The sequence below is a fragment of the Prosopis cineraria genome, unplaced genomic scaffold, assembly GCF_029017545.1.
Source record: "Prosopis cineraria cultivar Desert tree isolate PC_DT_omini unplaced genomic scaffold, ASM2901754v1 PC4, whole genome shotgun sequence".
NCBI classification, from domain to species: Eukaryota; Viridiplantae; Streptophyta; class Magnoliopsida; order Fabales; family Fabaceae; genus Prosopis; species Prosopis cineraria.
The window spans coordinates 11,697,537-11,718,970 of NW_026555335.1; the positions used below are offsets into that span (position 1 = coordinate 11,697,537).

Here is a 21,434-nt window from a genome sequence, read left to right on the forward strand (position 1 = left end):
ACTAACTAATTTAACTATTTTTTAAAATTTATATAAACGAGTTAATTGGCTCCTACTAAGGAGTATTTCTTTTTTTTTTTTTTTTGAGCAAAAAACTAAGGAGTATTTCGCTTGACGGTACTTTTCAAAGGTTGCTTTTGAAAGGATGCTTTACTTTTCTGGTACTTTTTCTTCTTTTTTTCTCTGTGGATCCCACCTTTCTATTTCACTTCTAAACAATTTTTATTTGATGCAAGTAAATCACTTTTTAACCATTATATATGTAGCCATCTTCTCTCCTTTAAGATAAGTTTCCTCTGCCTCTTTTTCGAGAGGAAAAAAAAAAATTTAAACCATTTAAATTTAATTTGAGTGATTTATTTTTAATAATTTTTTTATTTTTTATTTTTATTTTTAAATTAAATATATATATAAAAATTATAAATTTTTTTAATAAATATACAAATCAATCTGACAGTTCATATTTAATATAGATATTTTAAATTTAATATAAAAATTTAAATTAACTTTATAAATATATTTTGGACAGTATAAATATATTTTGAACAGAACAGTAAATTTATTAAAAAAATTTAATATTAATTTTAAATCATCTATATTAAATATGGATTGTTAGATTGATAAATATATTTATTAAAAAATTTACAATTTTTTACTTTTATTTTAAAAATATAAATTAAAATTGAAAAAAATTAAATCTGAACCGTCTAAATTAAGATTAAGCCTCTGCCTCAAAGGAGAGACAGAGGAGGCTTCTCTTAAAGGAGAGAAGCCGAGTCCATTATATATCCCCTCTTAAAATTTACAAAGCATCTCACATGTTTATAAACACCAAGATTTAATGCTGGAATTAGGACTAAACAAGACACATTTGAATTTATATTTTTGACGATGAATTTATTGTGATGACTAGTAAAATAAATTTATCTAAACATCTTCTCAGGCGTTTAAGAAAGTTGTAGAAATCTGTTAAAAAAAAAAAAGGAAGTTGTAGAAAAGCAGGGTCACGATGTGCACAAGCTTGCTTTTCTCTCTTTGAGCTTTGCTTTCTCCACTTCCAAGTTCTCTAAGATGCCTTTATTCCCCAAGAAGCAAATAATATGTCATTGATTCTACACTTCAAGGTCCAAGCCATCATTTCAATTTTCAATCTCAAAAATTTATGACATGAAACATGATGGTGATAGGGATGCATGTATAAATCAGCCGATCACAAACACACTAATTTTAACCTCCAAAATCTAGAATAAATTCATGTTCCAAATTTTGCAACTTGGAAAAGGCTAAAAGGTGACTTACTGAGGGAAAAACAAATTTAAAATGGGAAAATTACTTATAGTATTTAAATTTATTGCGCGAAACATGAGAGTGATTTTCTCATTTTAAATAGTATTGACAACTTTGTAAATCCGCCTGCCATTTAATTTTGAGCTGGAATTCCATTTTAAAAAAATAAAATAAAATTCTAAATTTCCAAATATATCCTTGAGGTGGGGACAGCGAAAAGACGAGCAAAAGCAGAGCAAGCAAGCAGAAGGGAAGACAACGATCCGCCTCACTTGGAGTAGCGTGCAGTGTACAGTTCAGTGGGTTCACTTCCTTCTCTTCTTAATCTCATCTTTCACTTCGTCTTCGTCTTCGTCTTCCCTACCCTTGTCCCAATCCCAAAATTCTTGTGATTCCTTCCAATTTCCATCAATCACAATCGTTCATTGAAACAATGCCTATCAACAAGGAATCTATTCCTCCTCCTGTCATCGGCAAAATTGGCCCTTACACTGTTTTCATGACCCCACCTTCTACCCCCAAGCCCTCCGACGCCGTTTTCGACTCCCCCAAGAAGATCGCTCCGCCCCCGGTTCAGCCTCCTCCCCAGGTCTTTCAGAAGCCTGCTGTTGATTCTGGTTCCGTCTCCGGGCTTTTCAAGAATGCGGTTACTAAGGTGCAGCATGGTATGTTGTCGTTTTGGACATGAATTACGATTGTCTTGGCATGTTGAACAATGCTTGCTTTATTTTGTCTTTGTTTTGCATTGCTATTTGATATTTTGTCTTTCATCCATGGTTGTTGTTGTTGTTGTTGTTATTTTACTGTTTTTGCAAACAAGTTTTTTTTTTTTTTTTGGGTTTCCCTGGACATTATTTTAGCTCTTTTTGGCTGTTAATTTACTCGTGTGCGCACTGCTGCTGATAGTTCAGTCCTAACTATAGTTTCTGGGAATGTTGAATATATGAGTTCTTTTTTCACTTTTTATTTGGGTACGAAAATAGATAAATTAAGTAGCTTTTTTTTTTTTTTTTTTTAAACCCATTCATTTGTCAAGATGCATTAGTAAAGGAAATCATGGGTGTTATCTTCTCAGGTTCTCTTGTTTGTAGAAGTTGTGAAAATGAAAGATTCTGTAGTTGGGTGTTGGTTGGTGAAAATACGTTGTTTTTGGGGGGTTTCATAAATTAAATCTTGTGCTTCACCGAAAATAAAATAAAATAAAATAAAACTAGTACAAATGAATATATTGCCCATTTTTTAGTGTTGGTGATGATTTCAGATTCTATTACATGACTTCAGATTACGCCATTTTGATTGATTTGCTTGTTCAATTTTGTTGGCTATTTGCTGACCTTTACTTCGACAGTGCACTCAAGTTTGGATGATCATTTAGCACGCTGGTTTGGCTTGAACCAATCCAAGTACCAATGGGCACTAGATGATTATTATGAAAGCAAGGGAATGGTGAGCAATTATATGTTAATTTCTAAAATACTTGTGTTCAAAATCGAAGTAAGCTCTCTGCAATAGCATGCAAGGCTTTGAAATCTGGACATTCTTCTTTTATCACCTTGTTTCAATGTGTTAAGCAGCAGAACTTCTTTTGGAATTTGGGTGCTGAAAATTTAATGCTATATTGCCACAGAGGATTGAATGATGGTTTTGAGGCTATAAAGGGTGGGCATGGAGATATACTTTTGCCCCTCTTGCAATGGACTATAGTCCTGGTAATAATCTGAGCTCATTCAGAACCGAGTAGATTCCTAAAGTTGTCCCTCTGCTCGCTTTTGGTGAAAAGGTGGTCATCGAGTTTATGATTGGTTTTAAGTTTCAATATTGGAAAAGAGGGCATAGCTAAGGCTTTTCAGTTTACTATGGGGGGAGATTATGTCTCCAATTGAATGGGTTTGTCATCTATAGGTTTCAAAAGGATAATGAAATAGAGGAAGGGTAGAATTCACTGTCAAATAACCATGGCTTGTAAATGATCCCTGCATCTTGCATTTGATTCAACTGATTATTGATGTTTATAACTGGAGGAGCCAAAGCATTCATATAATTTGGCTTAGTGACATGATTTCAGTAAGTCATTACTGCACATCATATTTGATTTTGAATTCTTTTGAGGCTTATTCCCTGCAGGAAAAGGGGGATAACAAAGCAAAAGAAATGTCAAGCAAAGTACAGGGTGCTTAATATGCATTAGTGAGCTGGTAATGGCTATACTTCTCAGTAATTATGTCCTTGAAATGTTGGCCTTTCATAGCCTGTAGTCTGTGCTGGTGTGCAGGATTTATGGAACGTGAGATGTGAAAGTTCTCATTAAAGTGCTGTACAACAAAAGGGTCTGGCATGTCAGAGTTTTTTGACCGACTGCTTTTGATATGGTCTCTTCGGTTGTTTTCCAACCCCAGAAGCTGAGGCTGATCCATGTAAATCTTATTATCAAGTAATATCGAAGTCAGACTTCTTGTTCTTTTGTCTTTACAACCTCTAATCTAAGGTTGAGTTGGGTACCTGTTAATGTTTATTTTTGATCATGAAGGAAAAAGGAGACAATATTTGCCTTCTAAGGCTGGCAATGTTATCTAATGCATTTTTTATGTATGATTTATGATTGCAGAATAATTTGGTCATTCATGACACACTAGTTTTTCTCGATTCTAGTTACCGGTGAATCCTAAGATACCTCCATCTATGATCTCCCTATGAAGAGTGTTTGGAGGAAAGAAAGGTTGTTTTGCAAGGAAAGATAAGTCCAAAGAAACAACTAATTATTTTGTTCGGAGACATCATTTGTACTTCATCCTGTTCAGAGATTACCCCACAGGGATGTATTTGACAACTCTAGGATCTAGTTTCTCGTGAGTTGAATTCTTATGATAGACAAAGAATTTGACCCAATTAAACAGCCTTACCAAAAAAAAAAAAAAAAAGCAACAAAATAAGGATGACAAGGGCATTTCTGCCTAAGCATTATTCAAGAATTAAATGATTTCCGAACATGCAGAAATCAAATGGCACTACTTATTTAGGCTTTTTTCTAATGATTTTGATTGGGTTACATTTAAGCATTATTGGGTCTAATTGAGAGTACTTTTCTTAAAGGCATTCTCTATATTTATATGGATTTAAACTTGAGATTTTGTATTTAGACCGTCATAGTCCATTTTACTAGGATCAACACTTGTATCTTAGACATCTAATATAATTGAATAATGAAACGCACACATAGGCTTTGAGGTCCAATAAGAAAATTCGATCTGTTCTCATTCATAATTTACAGCATGGGTATATAATAACTAGAATATCCACTTTATTAAAAAAAATTAAAATAGAATCTGCACCGTATTGCATGGGGATATATTTTCAGTTTAAAAATTATATATAGATACTGTGGAGTAGACTTATTTATCAATAAGTCTTTATAAAATTTAAAAATTAGAATCAAGTACTTTAGGACTTGAGTATAATTTAAAATTATGTTGCAAAAACAATAATATTCTTATTAAATTTATATTACATCAATCAAATAATTAATTAACAATAACTTTATCAGCAATTTATAATTATAATTTCAACTTTTTATAATTATAATTTCACATATCTAACAATTAAATAATTATTTATTATTAATAAAGTTTAATATTAATTATTTATAATTATTTTATCAGTAATTTATATTGCTATTTGTTATGCCATTATTAAGAGATATTATTTGATAAGATACTATTCTAAATAGTCATTATTAGGTTATTTCTTTCTTATCGTATATATTATTTTCATCACAATAGTAGTAGACATGGCATTTTTCAATTTTATTTAGTCTTTCTTTTATCTTTGATAGTTTTCAAACTATCACTTTAGCTTTTTACAATTGTAACTTCATATATTTAATAGTTGAACTGATCAATTTAATTATGAGACATATGAACTTATAGCGGTAAAAAGTAAAAGTTATAGTTGTAAAATTCTGATGAAGTAGTTGTAAATTATTTAACTGATATAATGTAATAGGGGCATTATTGTTTTTTATCTTAATTTCTCATCGTACTTAGGTCCCGAGAGACCTGGTTGTAGTTTCTGAAATTTGTGTGATTTATTTGTAAATAAATTTGCTTTACAGGACCTATATATAAATTTTTTTCTTTTCTCTTATGAATAGCAAATTGCATGGCGATTTTTAACCTTTTTAAAAACACTAAAATTCAAAGATATCTGGTAACATAAAAAATGATAATATAGTTTAAAAAGATTAACGTTGGATGTAATCTTACTATCATAATAATAATAAAGAATTTTTATACAGATAGCCCATATTATAAGATTAATTAAAAAAATAGCCTATCTTTTTTAAATTTTAAAAATGGACCTTTTAATATTTAGATTATAATTAATTTACAAAACTACCCATTTTAATATTTGCTCTTTTTTTTTCCAAATACTAGGAGATTCAATACGCAAGAAGTCTCTAGAATGAGAGAGACAAATACGAGAGAGAAGACAAAACTCAACGCGAGAGAGACAAAAGCGAGATAGTAGAGGAGTGTGGGTGAGCCACAGTCATGATGACGAGAAACAAACGCAAGGTGAGATACATCGATAGTACTCGACAAAATAGAGCAAACCAGAGGGAAAATGGAGCTACAGATTCATGATTTTTTATTCTATTAGTTTAAATATTTGATTAACTATGATAAGCCAAGAGTCCAAAATTTTTTGTTAACTATATTTGATCTGTTTTGAACAAATAATTATGTGTTTTTTGTGTTATTGATCTACAATACTACATATCAATTATAAATAAATTTATATCTGATTATCTAATTATATTGATTTATGATAGTATACAAGTGATATACTATTATATATCATCGACATATAAGTCATGTTAGTGAAAATTTATCAATTTGTTTATCATTGCCGTATATTAGTGATGTAATATTGCAAATTAGAAATGAAGTTTTCTTTTTAATGTTTAATGTCCTCTTTGTAATATTTGAGAAAAACAAAGAGAGAGAGAGAGAGGAAAAGCTTTGCGATGAAGATGGTGATCCGAGCAAATCAAATCAAAAATTTCGATGAAGAAAAGCAGTGTACGAGAGATGAATATGATGATCCGAAAAAATTAGATCAAAAAATATAATGAAAAATATATTCAAAGATGATAAATCAGAAAGGGAGTATGTACAATATGATTTTTAATGATAAAAATGAAAGATCCAGTCAGTTAAAGATTAATTAAATCAGATATATTTTTTAATAATAAATTTATTCTGAGAATTAAAAAAATATATCTAATTAATTTTAGGAATGTGTCATATTCCAAAATATTTAAAAACCTTATCTATAATTTATGAGAGTTGTACTTTTTAATGTCATTGAGCTAATTTTCTCTAATAATAATAATAAATCTTAGTTACCTTTGTTATGTGTGTGTAAGATAACTAAAAAGTAAAAAATATATTTGTTTATTGACGTGGAAAACTGGCGTAAAATATTATGATAATGAATAGTAAAAATAAATTTGGATTGTTTATAAATATATTACTCCCTTCGTTTAAAAATATAAATTATTTTTAATTAAATTTCACCCTTAATAAAGTAATTAATTATTTTTAAATGAACTTTATCTTTTCATATTTATTTCTATTTAATGGGATATTTTACTCTAAAAAATATGAATAATTTATTTAATAGCGGTACTTTAAAAAAATTTAACAGTTACTCCTTAAAAAGTTAAAATATTTTAAATTTTTTAACATTTAATTCCTCAAAAAAAAATGTCTTATATTTTTTAATGGAGAAATTATGTTTTTATTAAAATAATTATTTTTATTTCAAAATATAAAAGACATTTTTATATTATTTTTTTTATAACCTATAGTGGTTGTGTTAAGTGGTAGGGATTTGATTTCCATTAAATAATATGTTAAGTTTGAACCTTATAAATGAAAAGAAAAATAGAAAATCGCATAGAATTGTCCCATTTTGGCCAACGATACTGGAATTACGTAAGTACATGATAATAGTATATCGAAGTGTCACGCGCGTTCCATTTCAAGGAACAAGTCAACAAAACTATTTGTGAGTGACACCAGTCACCACTCTCTTACAACATCAGGAAGAAAGATTTGTGAGAGAGAAATGGGTGCTCTGATCTGTACCATCCTATCTCTTCCTTCCCTCGCTGCGGTGAATCAAGTCCCCTACATCTATCCCTCTTGACTTCGATGCAAATGAAGTCGTGAATAGGATTTGGAGACTCATTCATCATCAAGCAGGCATCACTCAATCACAATTTCTGGTATGTAAACTCGATCGACGCAGCATGTCTTCCTGGATTGTTCGCAGCATTGACGACTTCCACATTTCCCAGAACCACACTTCGCTTCTGTGTACTTCATCTGGCAACAGTTAGAGCCGCTTTGTGTTCTGCATGAAGACTCCTCCTCAAACCTGACTTCACTGCAACAGCCATCACCATCATTGCAGGTCTCTAACATCCCAATATCTTCGGAGACCAATTTCCCACAATGACCTTCCTCGAGCAGGCTCAGATTCGAGGGCCCATAATCAGAACAACAAACTTTACGAGAGACATTGCTGTAGCATCCCTCACTGCAATCAGTTTGCTTTTCAAGTAATGGCTCGTTCTTGTCCGTTACGAACAACCCGTATTTGGGTTTGTTGGGTTTTATCTTGTTATTGTGTTTTTTCTCGTTCAGGAGTAACATGCTATTGAGAATCACAAGCAAGCAGGTCCCAACATCAGTCAAAACGGCGAGCCAAACCAGTGGGTATCCTGCTAGTGCCAAAGCTAGGATCAAACCCTTTGTGACGATGGAGAAAACGGCATTCTGAACTAGCTTTCTGAATGTCCTTCTTGCTAGATCAATGGCTTCAGGTATCTTCCTGATGTCGTTTGACATGAGAATTGCGTGCCCAGTCTCTACTGCGAGAGCTGAACCTGAGATTCCCATTGAGATGCCCACATCAGCTGTGGCTAATGCTGGAGCGTCGTTTATACCGTCTCCAATCATGGCTGTCAGCCCTTCTTTCTTGAAATTCTCTATGATCGCTGCCTTTTCATGTGGTAGAAGCTCTGCATGAACCATGTCTAGAGCATGATTCAGCTGCAATGAAGTAAGTGAACCATGAGTTCAAACTCTGACAAATTTCATATTAAGTATCACTATTTACAAGCCTCATGTAGTTTACTATAGGCATACCTGAGTCTGAACAAGCGTAGCAGCATGAGTGCCATCTCCTGTCAGCATTGCTGATTTCACGCCTAAAGACTTTAGCTTTTCTATTGCCTCTAAAGCTCCAGTTCTGCATGTATCTGATAGGCTGAACACTCCAACTAGAGTTGTTCCGCAGCATATATAACCATTTCTTTGTTCTTTGCTTAGGAACTCTGTATCTCGACGTTTGAATTAAACAATACTGTAAGGATGATTGACTTGCATAAAATTAATTGAACGTTTAAATGAATTCATGATATGAAATCTGTGAGGAACAATGGTTGAAGTTTGAAGGATAGTGTTATCAGTACCACTTTCACAGCCAGCTCTCTCACATATTTTCCTGTTGCCAATATAGACATCTTCCCCATCGATTTTACCATAAACTCCTTCCCCTGGAAAATTCTGAAACTCTTCCACATTTTCAGGGATTGGTTTGATACGATGTAACCTTCCATATTCCAAAAGTGCAGCTGCCATAGGGTGACTTGATTTACTCTCAATGCTAGAAACCCTAAAAGGTATTCATAAGCTCAATCAAGTTAGAATTTAGAGATATGCAATAGAATTATTAAGAGGTTCTTAGATATAGACCTGATTTATAAGGACCAAATAGATTAAATAAATCGTGAACAAATAAACTTGTCTGATAGGGGCTCACAATAATCGGAAGAAATAATAAGAATAAATCTATTAAGATGATAGAAAACAAGAATCTCGTTCTATATTTTTTTCAATAACCATGCTCGGGAGAATCTCCAAAGGGTTTGAAAGATTGTTTTATTAATTTCTTGATATGCTAGCTTCAAGGTTGCTAGTCATATTTATAATGCTAAATACAATCTAAAATAAAATCTAGATAGTTATTTAAGATAATGAATAAAATCTAGATAACTAGATAACTAAATAAAATTTCCTAAAATCTAAAATACTGAATAAAATCTAACTAGATAAAATCTGAATCTAAAGAATTAAATAGCTAAATAAAATCTGAAAAAATATCTAAAACTAAACAAAATACTAAATTAAATGAATTTAATCCTAATTTATCTTTTGCTTCTTCCTTCTTGAATAAGTCTGAATTCTATCCAGAATCTTATCATTACCCTCCTCTTGAAAACTCATCTTATCCTCAAGTTGAAAAGAAGGGAATTGAGCATGCAATAGGTCGTAGTCCTCCCAGCTCGCTTCTTCGACAGGTCGCTCATGCCATTCCACCAATAGTTCAAGCGAATGATAATGAGTCCATCTATGATCTAAGACTTGATGAGGTCGTACATGTAACTCAAAATTAGCTGATAATGGTAAGGCAGCTGGTGCAAGCGGTGGATCCATCCCATGAGCCGGGCGCAAGAGAGATACATGGATAATAGGGTAAATACGAGCGTCTGTTGGCAGTTCCAATTCATAAGCTACTTTGCCAATTCTTCGAAGAATCTTATAGGGCCCAAAGAAGCGCGGTGATAATTTTTCAAACTTTCGCTTGGCAAGGGACTGTTGGAAAAAAGGCTGTACTCTCAACCACACAACATCGCCCACAGCATACTCGACTTCCCTTCGATGCTTGTCTACATAAGCCTTTATTCGGTCTTAAGCCTTGCGCAGATCATCCTTCAAAAGTCAAATCATTGCCTCTCTGTTTTCAAGTTGATCTTCCAAGTCAGCTATAGGTGTTTCTCCGTTCACATAAGGAAGTAGGGGAGGAGGATCTCTCCCATATACCAGTTTGAAAGGTGAATGATTGGTTGACGTATGATGACCTGTGTTGTATGAGTATTTTGCCCAGTAAAGGAACTTGTGCCAAGACTTGGGTTGCTTGTGTGCAAAACATTGCAGATAGGCTTCAAGACTGTGGTTGACCACTTCTGTTTGACCATCTGTTTGAGGATGGTAAGCAGTACTCATCTTCAATTGGGTCGGGCTTAATCGAAATAACTCTTGCCAAAACGAGCTCATGAAGATAGGATCCCTATCAGAGACAATTGACCAAGGTATCCCATGTAGGTGGATAATTTCCTCACAGAAGACTGTGGCAACCTTCTTGGTAGTGTAAGGATGTGAAAAAGCAAGAAAATGGGCATACTTACTCAAACGATCCACCACTATTAAAATAACTGCAAACCCACTAGACTTTGGAAGACCTGTGATAAAATCAATTGAGATGTCCTCCTAAATTTGAGAGGGTACAGGTAAGGGTTGAAGAAGTCCTATTGGTGCCAGAGTTTGATACTTTTTTTGCTAAGAAGTGACACAATGTCGCACATATGCTTTCACATCTGCTTTCATTGCTGACCAATAAAAATTCTCCGAGAGACGTTTAAATGTTTTAAGAAAATCGCCGTGTTCTCCAATGATAGTAGAATGGGCTTCTGCTAGTAACTTTGGTCATAACTGGGATGAATAAGGAATGACTACTCGGTGATTATAGAAAAGTTTTTGATTAACCAAGTGGAATCTAGGACGAGATGTTGGATTGTTTTGCAAATCCTGCATTACTGCATTAGTGAAGGGATCTAAGGCCAATTCAGAGGGGAGGTCATGTAGCTCAGGCGTAAAGGGGATTGCCAACCAAAAAAAATCTGCGTGTTGCGGTCATCTTGATAACACATCAGCCCCCTTATTTTCCACTCCTACTTTGTAGATAATAGTAAAATTAAATGGTAAAAGCTTGATGATCAATCTTTGTTGAGTGTTATGGTGATACATTGTTGTAGTAAATATTGAAGACTGGTGTGATCTGTTTTAACAAAGAAATGCCTCCCAAGGAGGTAATGACGCCATTTTTGTATTGCAAGCACTAACGCAAGGAGTTCACGATCATAAGCGGACTTGAAGCGGTTAGAGAAAGAAAACCCTTTACTGAAGTAAGCAATGGGATGGTTGTTTTGCAACAGTATAGCCCCAATCCTTTCGGTGGATGCATCACATTCAACTGTAAATTCCTCTTCAAAATTAGGCAAGTGTAAAACAGGTGCCATCATCAATGCAAGTTTCAAGCGATTAAAGGCCTTCTGAGTTGGTTCAGACCATAAGAAGGCATCCTTCTTAGTCAACTCAGTAAGGGGTCTCACAATAATCCCGAAATTCTTCACAAAACATCGGTAATATCTAGTAAGGCCTAAAAACCCACATAACTCCGTTACACTTTTTGGAATAGGCCATTCACGTACTACCTCCACCTTTTTAGCTTCCACCTCTACTCCTTGGGCAAAAATTTGGTGTCCTAAAAAAGGAACTCTTAGCCTCTCTATAAAGCATTTTTTTAAATTGACACAAAACACATTTTCCTGTAGTGTTTGCAAGACAGTGTGCAAGTGATCCTAGTGTTGTTGGAAGGAGGCACTGTAGATCAAAATATTATCAAAAAATACCAATACAAATTTTTGCAAATAAAGACAAAATAAATCGTTCATAGCCGCTTGAAAAGTGGCTGGAGCATTAGTTAAGCCGAAAGGCATGACTGTGAATTTGTAGTACCCAGAGTGGGTTCGAAACGCCATTTTGTAAATATCATCAGGTGACATCCTAATTTTGTGGTATTTAGATCGTAAATCCAATTTGGAGAAATAAATTGCCCCATGTAGCTCATCTAATAACTTAACAATATTGGGAATTGGATATTTGTCTGGAATTGTGATGCTATTTAATTTTCAATAATCTATACATAAACGCTATGAACCATCCTTCTTTGCAACCAACAAGACTGGGTTTGCAAATGGGCTGGAACTGGGCTGAATGAACCCATTTTTTAGTAATTCTTCAACTTGCTTCTCAATCTTAGTTTTTTGATAATGAGGATACTTGTATGGTCGTAAATTAAGAGGATTGGCCCCTGGTAGTAGGGTAATGGCATATGAGTGATTTCTAAATGGTGGCAAGTTTGTGGGTTCTTCAAAAACAGATAGGAAAGCTGCAATTAAAAGTTTTGGGTTGAAATATTGGAGAGGTTTAGAGTCAACAGAAGCTTCAAGTTGTTGCATTGAGTTAAGTTGAGCACCTCTAGTAGTATTAGTGACTCCTTGCATCTTATACCTCTTACCATTTATCTAGAAAATCATAAAGAGTTGATTCCAATTGGCTTGCACTGTGTTGAGAGATGCTAGCCACTTAATACCAAGAACTAGATCAGCCCCCCTAGAGTGAAGGGGAAAAAATCTTCCTTAATGGTTAGACCTTTCAGTTCTACTTCTACATTTTTGCAGATTCAGTTGCAACACACAATACTACTGTCACTGATTTGAACTCCAAAAGTAGAAATAGATTGAGTAGGTAGATAAAGTTCTTGGATTAATGCATCAGAGATGAAATTGTGTGTAGACCCACTGTCCACTAACAATAACACCTGTCGAGAGCCTAATCTTTCACTAAGTTTCATTGTTGACCCAGAGTTACTGTCCAGGATGGCATTTAATGAAATTTTAGCTCCATGTGGTTCTATTCTTCAAGTGCAGTGTCTTCGAGTGGAGGAATAATCTCTTCGCCCTCTTCGGTGACCTCCATTAAAGAGAATGAACTCTTGCATCGGTGCCCAGGTCGAAATGGGTCCCCATAACGGAAGCATAGGCCCTTCTCCCTCCTGCGCAGGTGCTCGACGTCCATGGAAGCTAGTCTGGCCAAGCTCGACGATGTAATGTTGAATGTAGAAAAAGTTGCTAGGTTTCTGTAAGAGTTCGAAGACGCTGTCGAAGCTTTCTGGGCCTGAGTCGTCTGTTCTCGTGCGAAGGGAAAGGAAGAATTATATAGATTCTGGGTCTGTAGAACGTTCGGCTTGGACCCACAAGAGAGAAGCTTCCTTTCAAACTCTAGTGCAAGATTCATAGCTCGATAAACACTCTTAGGTTTGTGAATACGTACATCTGCGCATAGGTCATCCTTCAGTCTATTCAGAAAAACACCGAGTAGGCAGTGCTCCGGCCAATTCTTGACTGGCGATGATCGTTTGGCAAATTCTGCTCTGTATTCTTGCACGCTTCCTTCTTGTTTGATGCTGCACAGGAATTCGTCAGGGTTTTGGTACTCAGGGGGTCCAAAATTCTCCTAAAAAGCTGTCACCAGTTCATCCTAATAATGAAGTGTCTGTTCATGGCTAATCCAAGCAAACAAATCAAGGGTGTCACCTTCCAGAGACAATGAAGTTTTGTCTACTTTATCTTCTTCAGGTGTGCCATAATATTTGAAGTATTTTTCAGCCTTCAAGAACCAACCTCGTGGGTCACCTCCACTAAATTTTGGGAATTCAATTTTTTTGTGATGAAATTTGCTACGTCTATGAGTTTCTTGCTCTTCTTCACTTTCTTCTTCATAATAACGCTTGCGGGAGCCCTCTTGGGCATATTTGCCTTTGTTGAGTGTAGAGGCTTCGAGTGCCTCTATTTTCTCTTTTAATAAATCAAGAGTTTCGAGTCTTGAGGCTATGACAGCTAGATCTGAAATGATCAAGTCTTGATATTCTGGTGAATGATTGGATGAATTGTCAGGATGGTTTGTTTCTTGACCCGTACGAGTAGTAACCATGGCTTTGATGCCAAATTGATAGGGACTCACAATAACCGGAAGAAATAATTAGAATAAATATATTAAGATGATATAGAACAAGAATCTCGTTCCATATTTTTCTTAATAGCCACGCTCGAGAGAATCTCCAAAAGGTTTGAAAGACTGTTTTATTAATTTTCTAGTATGCTAGCTTCAAGGTTGCTAGTCATATTTATAATGTTAAATACAATCTAAAATAAAATCTAGATAACTATTTAAGATAATGAATAAAATCTAGATAACTAGATAATTAAATAAAATTTCTTAAAATCTAAAATACTGAATAAAATCTAACTAGATAAAATCTGAATCTAAAGAATTAAATAACTAAATAAAATCTGAAGAAATATCTAAAACTAAATAAAATACTAAATTAAATAAATTTAATCCTAATTTATCTTTTGCTTCTTCCTTCTTGAATAAATCTGAATTCTATCCGGAATCTTATCATTGTCCCAGAGGTCTTAATGACAACTATAAGTCTATAACCAATTATGTATTTTCAAGCTCCAATGTATTAACATGTTTATGCCTTGTTAATAGAAGTTACCAGTACAATAACAGTTGAATGCTAATATCATCTCCAACGGCAGAAAAATCTGTGACAGTGAACTCCCCTTTTGTTAATGTGCCCGTTTTATCAAAAGCCAGAATCTTAATCCCAGCAAGTGCTTCTACATAATCTCCACCTTTAAGAAGTAAACCGCTTGTGGCAGCTTTTGTGAGGGCACAGAAGATTGTAACAGGTGTGGAGAGGATAAGAGCACAAGGGCATGCACTTACTAAAACCACAATAGCCATGTGACACCAATACTTAATGTTGGGAACCCTTAACGCCAGGGGAATCACAGCAACGCCAACTGATATCAAGAAAACCCCTGCAATTTAGCTTTAAATCAGTGAAAATGCTTGGTCAATGGACGACGATATAATATCATAGTATGATATAGCTAGAATTAAGTAAAGTTTTTGTTTCTAGATTCTCTAATAAAAACATGATATGCGGAGGAAATTTTTGTTAACAATCCAATAATGTAGTGTTTAGCGCTAAAAGCTTTGCACTTGCCTTGTTTTCATTGGAGAAGGAAAAGATGAGTTAAGGTGGTCTTTGGCAGCCAATTGAACTTGTGGCTTGCTGGTGAAAGTATTTTGCTTTCACTTGTCAAACAACGAGTTTGAATTGGCAGGAAGAATCATAAAGTGATCTTGGCATGATATTAGAACTTCCTGTGACCAAATGGTTATATTACATCTCAGGTGTTCAGTTATGCTACTGGGTATGACTGGTGCCCTAAATAAAGGGCTTTGGGGTGAGTGAATGTGTTATAGTTTATAGTAATAATCCATTCATCGTGTAGTTGAAATCAAATATTATTCATGTTTCTTCTTCTTAAGATTTTGAGATGAAGTAATATTTCAATATATATATAGGTATCTAGCAGATTTCTAGACTACAATTTGGTACCAGAAGCTCACAGACCTGGTACATAGTACTTTGCACAGGTATCTATGAATCTTTGAGCTCTGGATTTTCTGGCATGGGCTTCCTCAACAAGCTTTGTCATTCTTGCCACTGCTGTATCTTTTGCCAATGCAGTTGTTCGCACACTGATATAACCTACAAGAAAATAAATTCAAACTTAAGACAAAGAATTGCTTGGAGGACGAAGTTAAAAAGGGATCCAAAAGAAAAATGATACTTAAACCATTTAGATTAATAGTGCCTGCCCAAACAGTCGAACCCAGCTCTTTGCTGACAGGGAATGACTCTCCAGTCAACATTTTCTCGTCGGCTTCACATTTTCCTTCAACAACAATACCATCAAGAGGAATAGAATCACCAGCCTTGACTGCAAGGACAGTGTTGATTATAACTTCATTGACATCAACGTGTTCCCCAGTCTCAGCTATAATGGCCCTTTGAGGAGTCATGTTTGTCAAATAGGACATGGCGGCCATAGCCTGTGAATTGAAAAAAGTATACATTGAGAACTTAGATGCCAAATGGTAACATGAATCTGTTGACTATTTGGAAGCTCCAAGAGATTCAGCAGACGTTAATTTTAATCAAGAATAAAATATAAAATTAAGTTTACCTTTCTTTCCCTTCTCATAGATTCTCCTTCATCCAAATATAGTCTGAAATAAACTCAATCTAAACTTACCTTGATAAAGTGCTAGTCACTTGACCATGTTTGTCATTAGTGAGCATAGACTCAAGATCATCTAACTGATATTTTATGTGAGAGTGACGATACTAAATTACTTTGAGATTTAAAACTAAGGATATAGAGAAATTCTCAGCTGCAATCACCTCCAATTAAGAGTAACAGAAGAAATAATGGGATTCTGCTAACTTCCTTCTAAAGCTCCTTAGCATGTTTGAAAACAAGCCAGTTGGCTAATTTGTAGAACAAAGAAAAGTCAATATAGACACTTATCCATCGTCATAGCTGAAATCTGAAGTACATTTACACACACTGTAATGAGATGTGATGGGTTCAAACCTTGTAACTTGCTACTGTCTCTAACCATTGAGCTATTGAGAATAGGAAGGTGATGATTGCTGCTTCCCAGAAATCTCCCAAAGCAAGAGTACCAAACACTGCAAGTCATAATGCACAGTTTTTTTACTTTCTTTCTCCGTAGATTAGAATTTAGCATTCTTTTATACTTTCTTTGGTGAATAAACTACAGTGTTTCAATAAATATATAATCCAAACAAGGAAAATAATCACCTGCTAATAGGACCAGAATGTTGATATCAAGTGAAAGATTCCTGATGGAAGCTATGCCTCTTAACAGAACTCTAGGTGAGCCAATAAGAACAGCACCGATAGCCAAGTATTCCAAAGGTTGATAAGCACACTTCAAAAAAGAAAGTGCAAGTAACAAGCCACAAGCCAAAGTACTTGGTGCTGGTGATTTCTTTTCATGCTTAGTCTTTCCTTCTGGTCTCAAACTAGCTTCAAGCCTCGCCATGTTCAGTGCATCAGCTGACAGTCACACAAATTATGCAGACATGAAAACAAAAATATGAGCTTGGGTTGTGTCTTGCTGGAACTTTCAAGTAGATATATATCTCCCCTCATTTCTCATGTTATGGGCCGTGATTCCGAAGTCTTATGATATCAGAAATCATGATAGGTGATGCTTTATGGATATTAAAGTATCTACTTTGAAGGAAAAGAATAACATGGTACTCACTGATTTGTGACTCAGAAATTAGATCAAGATCATGGATTACAGTGACTGTTCGAGTTGGGAACATTATTGAGATGTCCTTCACTCCAAGGAGACCCTTCAGAATCTTTTCAATCAGAGCTACCTCTGAATTACAACACATTCCCAGCACTTCGAAGTTGCTTTTCTTCAAACCTTTAGCCATCTTTCTTCTCTGTATTCTCACGAGGTAGAGCAATAACAGCAAACAAAACCAAGAGCTTGGGAACCACAATAGAAAGTCAAACAACACCCAGAAGAGACAAGACACTAATAAAATGCATGTAAACCTCAAACGTTTCTTGTTTTTGTTTTAGTTTTCTGGATTCCCTTAGGTACTATTTTTTTTAAAAAAAAAATTTGGGTTAAAAGTTGTTTGCTAGTTCTCCTAAAATGCCCATCCTTTTAATAATTTATATTGGGAACAAAAATCTAACGATAGGTAAAGTTTGGGAAAAAATAAATGAGACAAAGGAGATTGAAGTTTTGCATTTAAAATCAAAACAAACCTTCCAACTAACTTACTTTCCCCTTCTTATCTTGGTTGTTATTTAACGCACTGTTGACTTTCATCTTATCCCTTATTCTGGTCGTTTACAAATTGATGTGATTCAATCAATTACTAAAGTTTGAATTCACAATTTCTTAGTTCTGCTGTTTGTTAGTGCAAAACACAAAACTGATCTATGACAAAGTCATTGATGTGAACTCCAGTCTTATGGATCTGATTTTTTGCCATACCCGTTGGATTGTAGAACTATATCGAGGTTTTGCACTGGTTGAACAAAGCGCATATTTTGCGTTGACCACAGTATAATAATAATAAGAAGAAGAAGAAGAAGAAGAAGAAGAAGAAGTCAGATCTACGAGTAGATTTCTCACATATTTTATGTATTAGTATTAGTGACTTGCTATTTTAGCTTCTTACTTTGCGGGTTGGCATCAACATGGGTATCAATTCCTTCACCAAAGGTCAACCGCAGTTGAGGTTGAAGTTGCGTAAGATTACTTTTTTATTTGTCCATTTATATTACAAAGGTGAAATTTTTGTGTTTCCTTTTCATTTTTGTCCTTTTTTTTTTGGGTATACTAGTAATAGAAGTAATTATAATGTATATCCAAAACCTCCCCTGCCCAATATTATTATCTCGTATTTTTTTTTATAATGTATATTCAAAACCTCCCCTGCTCAGTAATTTTTTTTATTATCTCGTATTTGTGTTTACATGAAGGAGAACGGCTGGAAAGGAATATAAAATTACCCATTTCCCTCCTCTTCGAAATCTGGACCAGATTTAAAATTGGTAAACTAAAATTATAAAATTTCACTATTTGGGAACTGAAATAAAATTGAAGAGCTAAATAAAATTACTTTATTATTCCTATTGAAATTAAGGGCATCAAAATTGATGTAAAAAAAATAAACAATTAATATAGGTGAAATTTATAACTTTCATTAATAAAATAACATATTTAGATATACTTTGGACAATAAATATTTAATATTAAATTTTTTAATATAAAAGTTAGATTATCTATATTAAATCTAAACTGTCCATATTAGTGATCAATTTTATGAAAAAAAAATCATAATTTAACTATCTAGATATACTTTGAATAGTGAAGATTTAATATTAAATTTTTTTAGAATTTTTATAAATTTTTAATATTAAATTTGGACCATTCATATAAAACATAGTGATATGATTTATTAATTTATTAATTTTATTTTAAAAATATAAATTAAAATTAAAATATTAAATATGAACCGTACAAAACATCCTAAAGTACAGTGGAAGTGCTGAGTGGGGAGCGTAGGGAAGCCAAGACAAACTATCCTAATAATCGAAAGATGTTCAACCAACCCATTTATGTTTACATATATACGACATGAAAATTCTACTCCCTTAGTTTCAAAATATTTTTTCTACGCAAATTAAAAAATACAACTAATAAGTAAAAACATATTTTACTAAATCTGTCCCTCATTTATGTAAAATATATTCCATTAACTATCATTGGATAGTGCTTTGGAAGTTTTTTCCCCCTCAAAAATACTGAACTCCGTTCATAACTATCAAAAACTAATATGTAATCTATAAGGAGAAGAGACAAATGAATCATTATTCACCTCCTTATAAAAGAAAAAGTGGGTAATAATCAGAGATGCAACATGCACTCTCACAAACATGAGCTTTTCTAGCAAAGAGTTAGCTTTACAAATTATGAGCTTGTTTGGCAACCTATTTTAAAAATAATTTTTTATTTTTTAGAAGAAAAAAAAATTTGTTTAATAATGTGTTTTTTTCAAAAAAAATTTTGAAGAATAAAAAAATTAAATATTATTCTCTCCGTCTCAAATTATAAGATATTTTTAGACAAAATCTCATATATCAATAAATTTCATTAAATAAACTTAACAACCTTATTTTTTCAAAATAAAAATATAAACTTTTAAAAATATTTATTAATTAATATATTAAAAAAAGGGACAAAAATTAGTTACAAAGAGAGAAAAGGTAATGTTAAAATTGTTACATTTAATGAAACCTTAATCTATCCAAAGTATTTTATATTTTGGGACAAAAAAGACTTTTTAAAAGTGTCCTATAATTTAAAATGAAAGAAGTATTGTGAAAAATAAAAAAAATATCTTTCAGTTATTCCAAGATTTTTGTCTTGGAGAATAAGGAAAAATGTGAAAACACATGTTTTCATTATTTTTTATTCTCAAAACGTATTTTATGACATACCAGTTCTCAAAACAATTAAACAAAAATAATTTTAAACAAGCGCACATCTCTACAAGCAAAATTAATTGAAACAAACAAGTCCCTAGTAATAAAAAAAAAAAAATAGGCTTCATAAATGATGTCGTTTATGATTAAGATTGGAGCCTCAAAACAATGAGATTTATAGCTTCAATGAAGTCGGAGTATACTTCAATTTTTGAACATTCCTTATGCCAACATAAATTTAAATCTAATAATCCCAAGCACTTCCACAATAGCAAGTAAGATCTGAGTTTATAGCAGAAACCCACGACCACAGTTACCATGATGATCATCAATTATGTGACCCCCACAGGCAGCAGAACCATGTTCTTCAGGTTGTTGGAAATCATCTTCATCTTCATCTTCATCTTCCCAAGCTTTGGCCCACGCAAATTGAATTTGCTTGCAGAACCAGAATTTTCTATTACAAAAATCTCATCATGAAATAATGCTTTTCTCTCCTTAGGCTATGAGATATAGATATTCCTAAGTTTTGTATATCTCTTACTGCATGATAATTCAAAAATTACAATATCAACAAGTATTATAGAGAATTACAGAAAATAGATTAGGGTATAAGCACCTTCAAATTCCTTGCATATTGTTGTCATGAAAGTATCTATATCAAAAACTTGTGAAATGTCAAAAAAAATTAATTTTTAAAGAGGAATTCAAGGAGGAAGCAACATGATCAAGTAAAAACCATGGAAAGAAAAATTACAGTTGCATGAATAAAACCTACAAAAACACAGACCGCCTTTTCATGGAACTTTTCCTCCATCTCCCTATCCGCCTGGAGAGGGACGAGGACGAGGACGCGTGGATGGAGAAAAGTTTTCTTGAAAAGATGGTTTGTGGGGTTTGAAATTTTGTCTGTAGAAAGAGTCCCAATGGTTAAACTCAGGGAGAAGAACACAGAGAGTGACGGAACACATGAAGAGAAGAACGCATGAAGAGAACGTCTTCTTAGGCACTTTAAAAAAATAAAAAAAATAAAAAATTAAAGGGGTGAAATAGTCTTTTTAAATTAAAAGTAGAAAAAATTACATATAAATTTCATGGAACAAACTTATTTATAAATAAGTCTCGCAAAATGTAAAAACAACAATTAAGTCCTTTAGGATTTGAGTATAATTTGAAATTGAGGTAAAATGCCTTTATTAAACATATATATACATTACATCAGCCAAATAATTTATAACTACTTTATTAGTAATTTACAATTATAACTTTAACTTTTTACAATCATAACTTCATATATCTAAAATTAATTGAATATGTGAATTTACTGTTATAAAAAGTTAAAATTATAATTATAAATTATTGATGAAGTAGATGTAAATAATTAATGTTAAACTTTGTTAGCAATGCATGATTATTTAACTAT

The 21,434-nt window shown here is 33.3% G+C and overlaps 2 protein-coding genes and 1 long non-coding RNA gene across 3 annotated transcripts; 1 reads left to right on the plus strand and 2 right to left on the minus strand.

Annotated features, from left to right (window-relative positions):
• The first annotated feature begins 1,538 nt into the window (after nucleotides 1-1,538).
• Nucleotides 1,539-3,905, plus strand: LOC129309543 (uncharacterized). The gene is made up of 4 exons (XM_054951154.1): nucleotides 1,539-1,952; nucleotides 2,636-2,733; nucleotides 3,412-3,482; nucleotides 3,560-3,905. The coding sequence occupies exons 1-3, from the start codon at nucleotides 1,721-1,723 to the stop codon at nucleotides 3,463-3,465; spliced, it is 384 nt and encodes a 127-aa protein (XP_054807129.1). The 5' UTR covers nucleotides 1,539-1,720; the 3' UTR covers nucleotides 3,466-3,482; nucleotides 3,560-3,905.
• A 3,374-nt stretch (nucleotides 3,906-7,279) lies between these two features.
• LOC129309556 (putative inactive cadmium/zinc-transporting ATPase HMA3) lies at nucleotides 7,280-17,687 on the minus strand. Its single transcript, XM_054951169.1, has 9 exons — nucleotides 17,259-17,687; nucleotides 16,790-17,047; nucleotides 16,559-16,656; nucleotides 15,758-16,013; nucleotides 15,532-15,669; nucleotides 14,602-14,929; nucleotides 8,828-9,030; nucleotides 8,502-8,689; nucleotides 7,280-8,405 (listed from the first exon to the last, which is right to left on the minus strand). The coding sequence occupies exons 1-9, from the start codon at nucleotides 17,437-17,439 to the stop codon at nucleotides 7,557-7,559; spliced, it is 2,499 nt and encodes an 832-aa protein (XP_054807144.1). The 5' UTR covers nucleotides 17,440-17,687; the 3' UTR covers nucleotides 7,280-7,556.
• Nucleotides 17,688-20,120: 2,433 nt separating this feature from the next.
• LOC129307831 (uncharacterized) lies at nucleotides 20,121-20,974 on the minus strand. The gene is made up of 2 exons (XR_008592488.1): nucleotides 20,790-20,974; nucleotides 20,121-20,666 (listed from the first exon to the last, which is right to left on the minus strand). It is a non-coding gene; the product is annotated as an uncharacterized LOC129307831 (long non-coding RNA).
• Nucleotides 20,975-21,434: the final 460 nt, after the last annotated feature.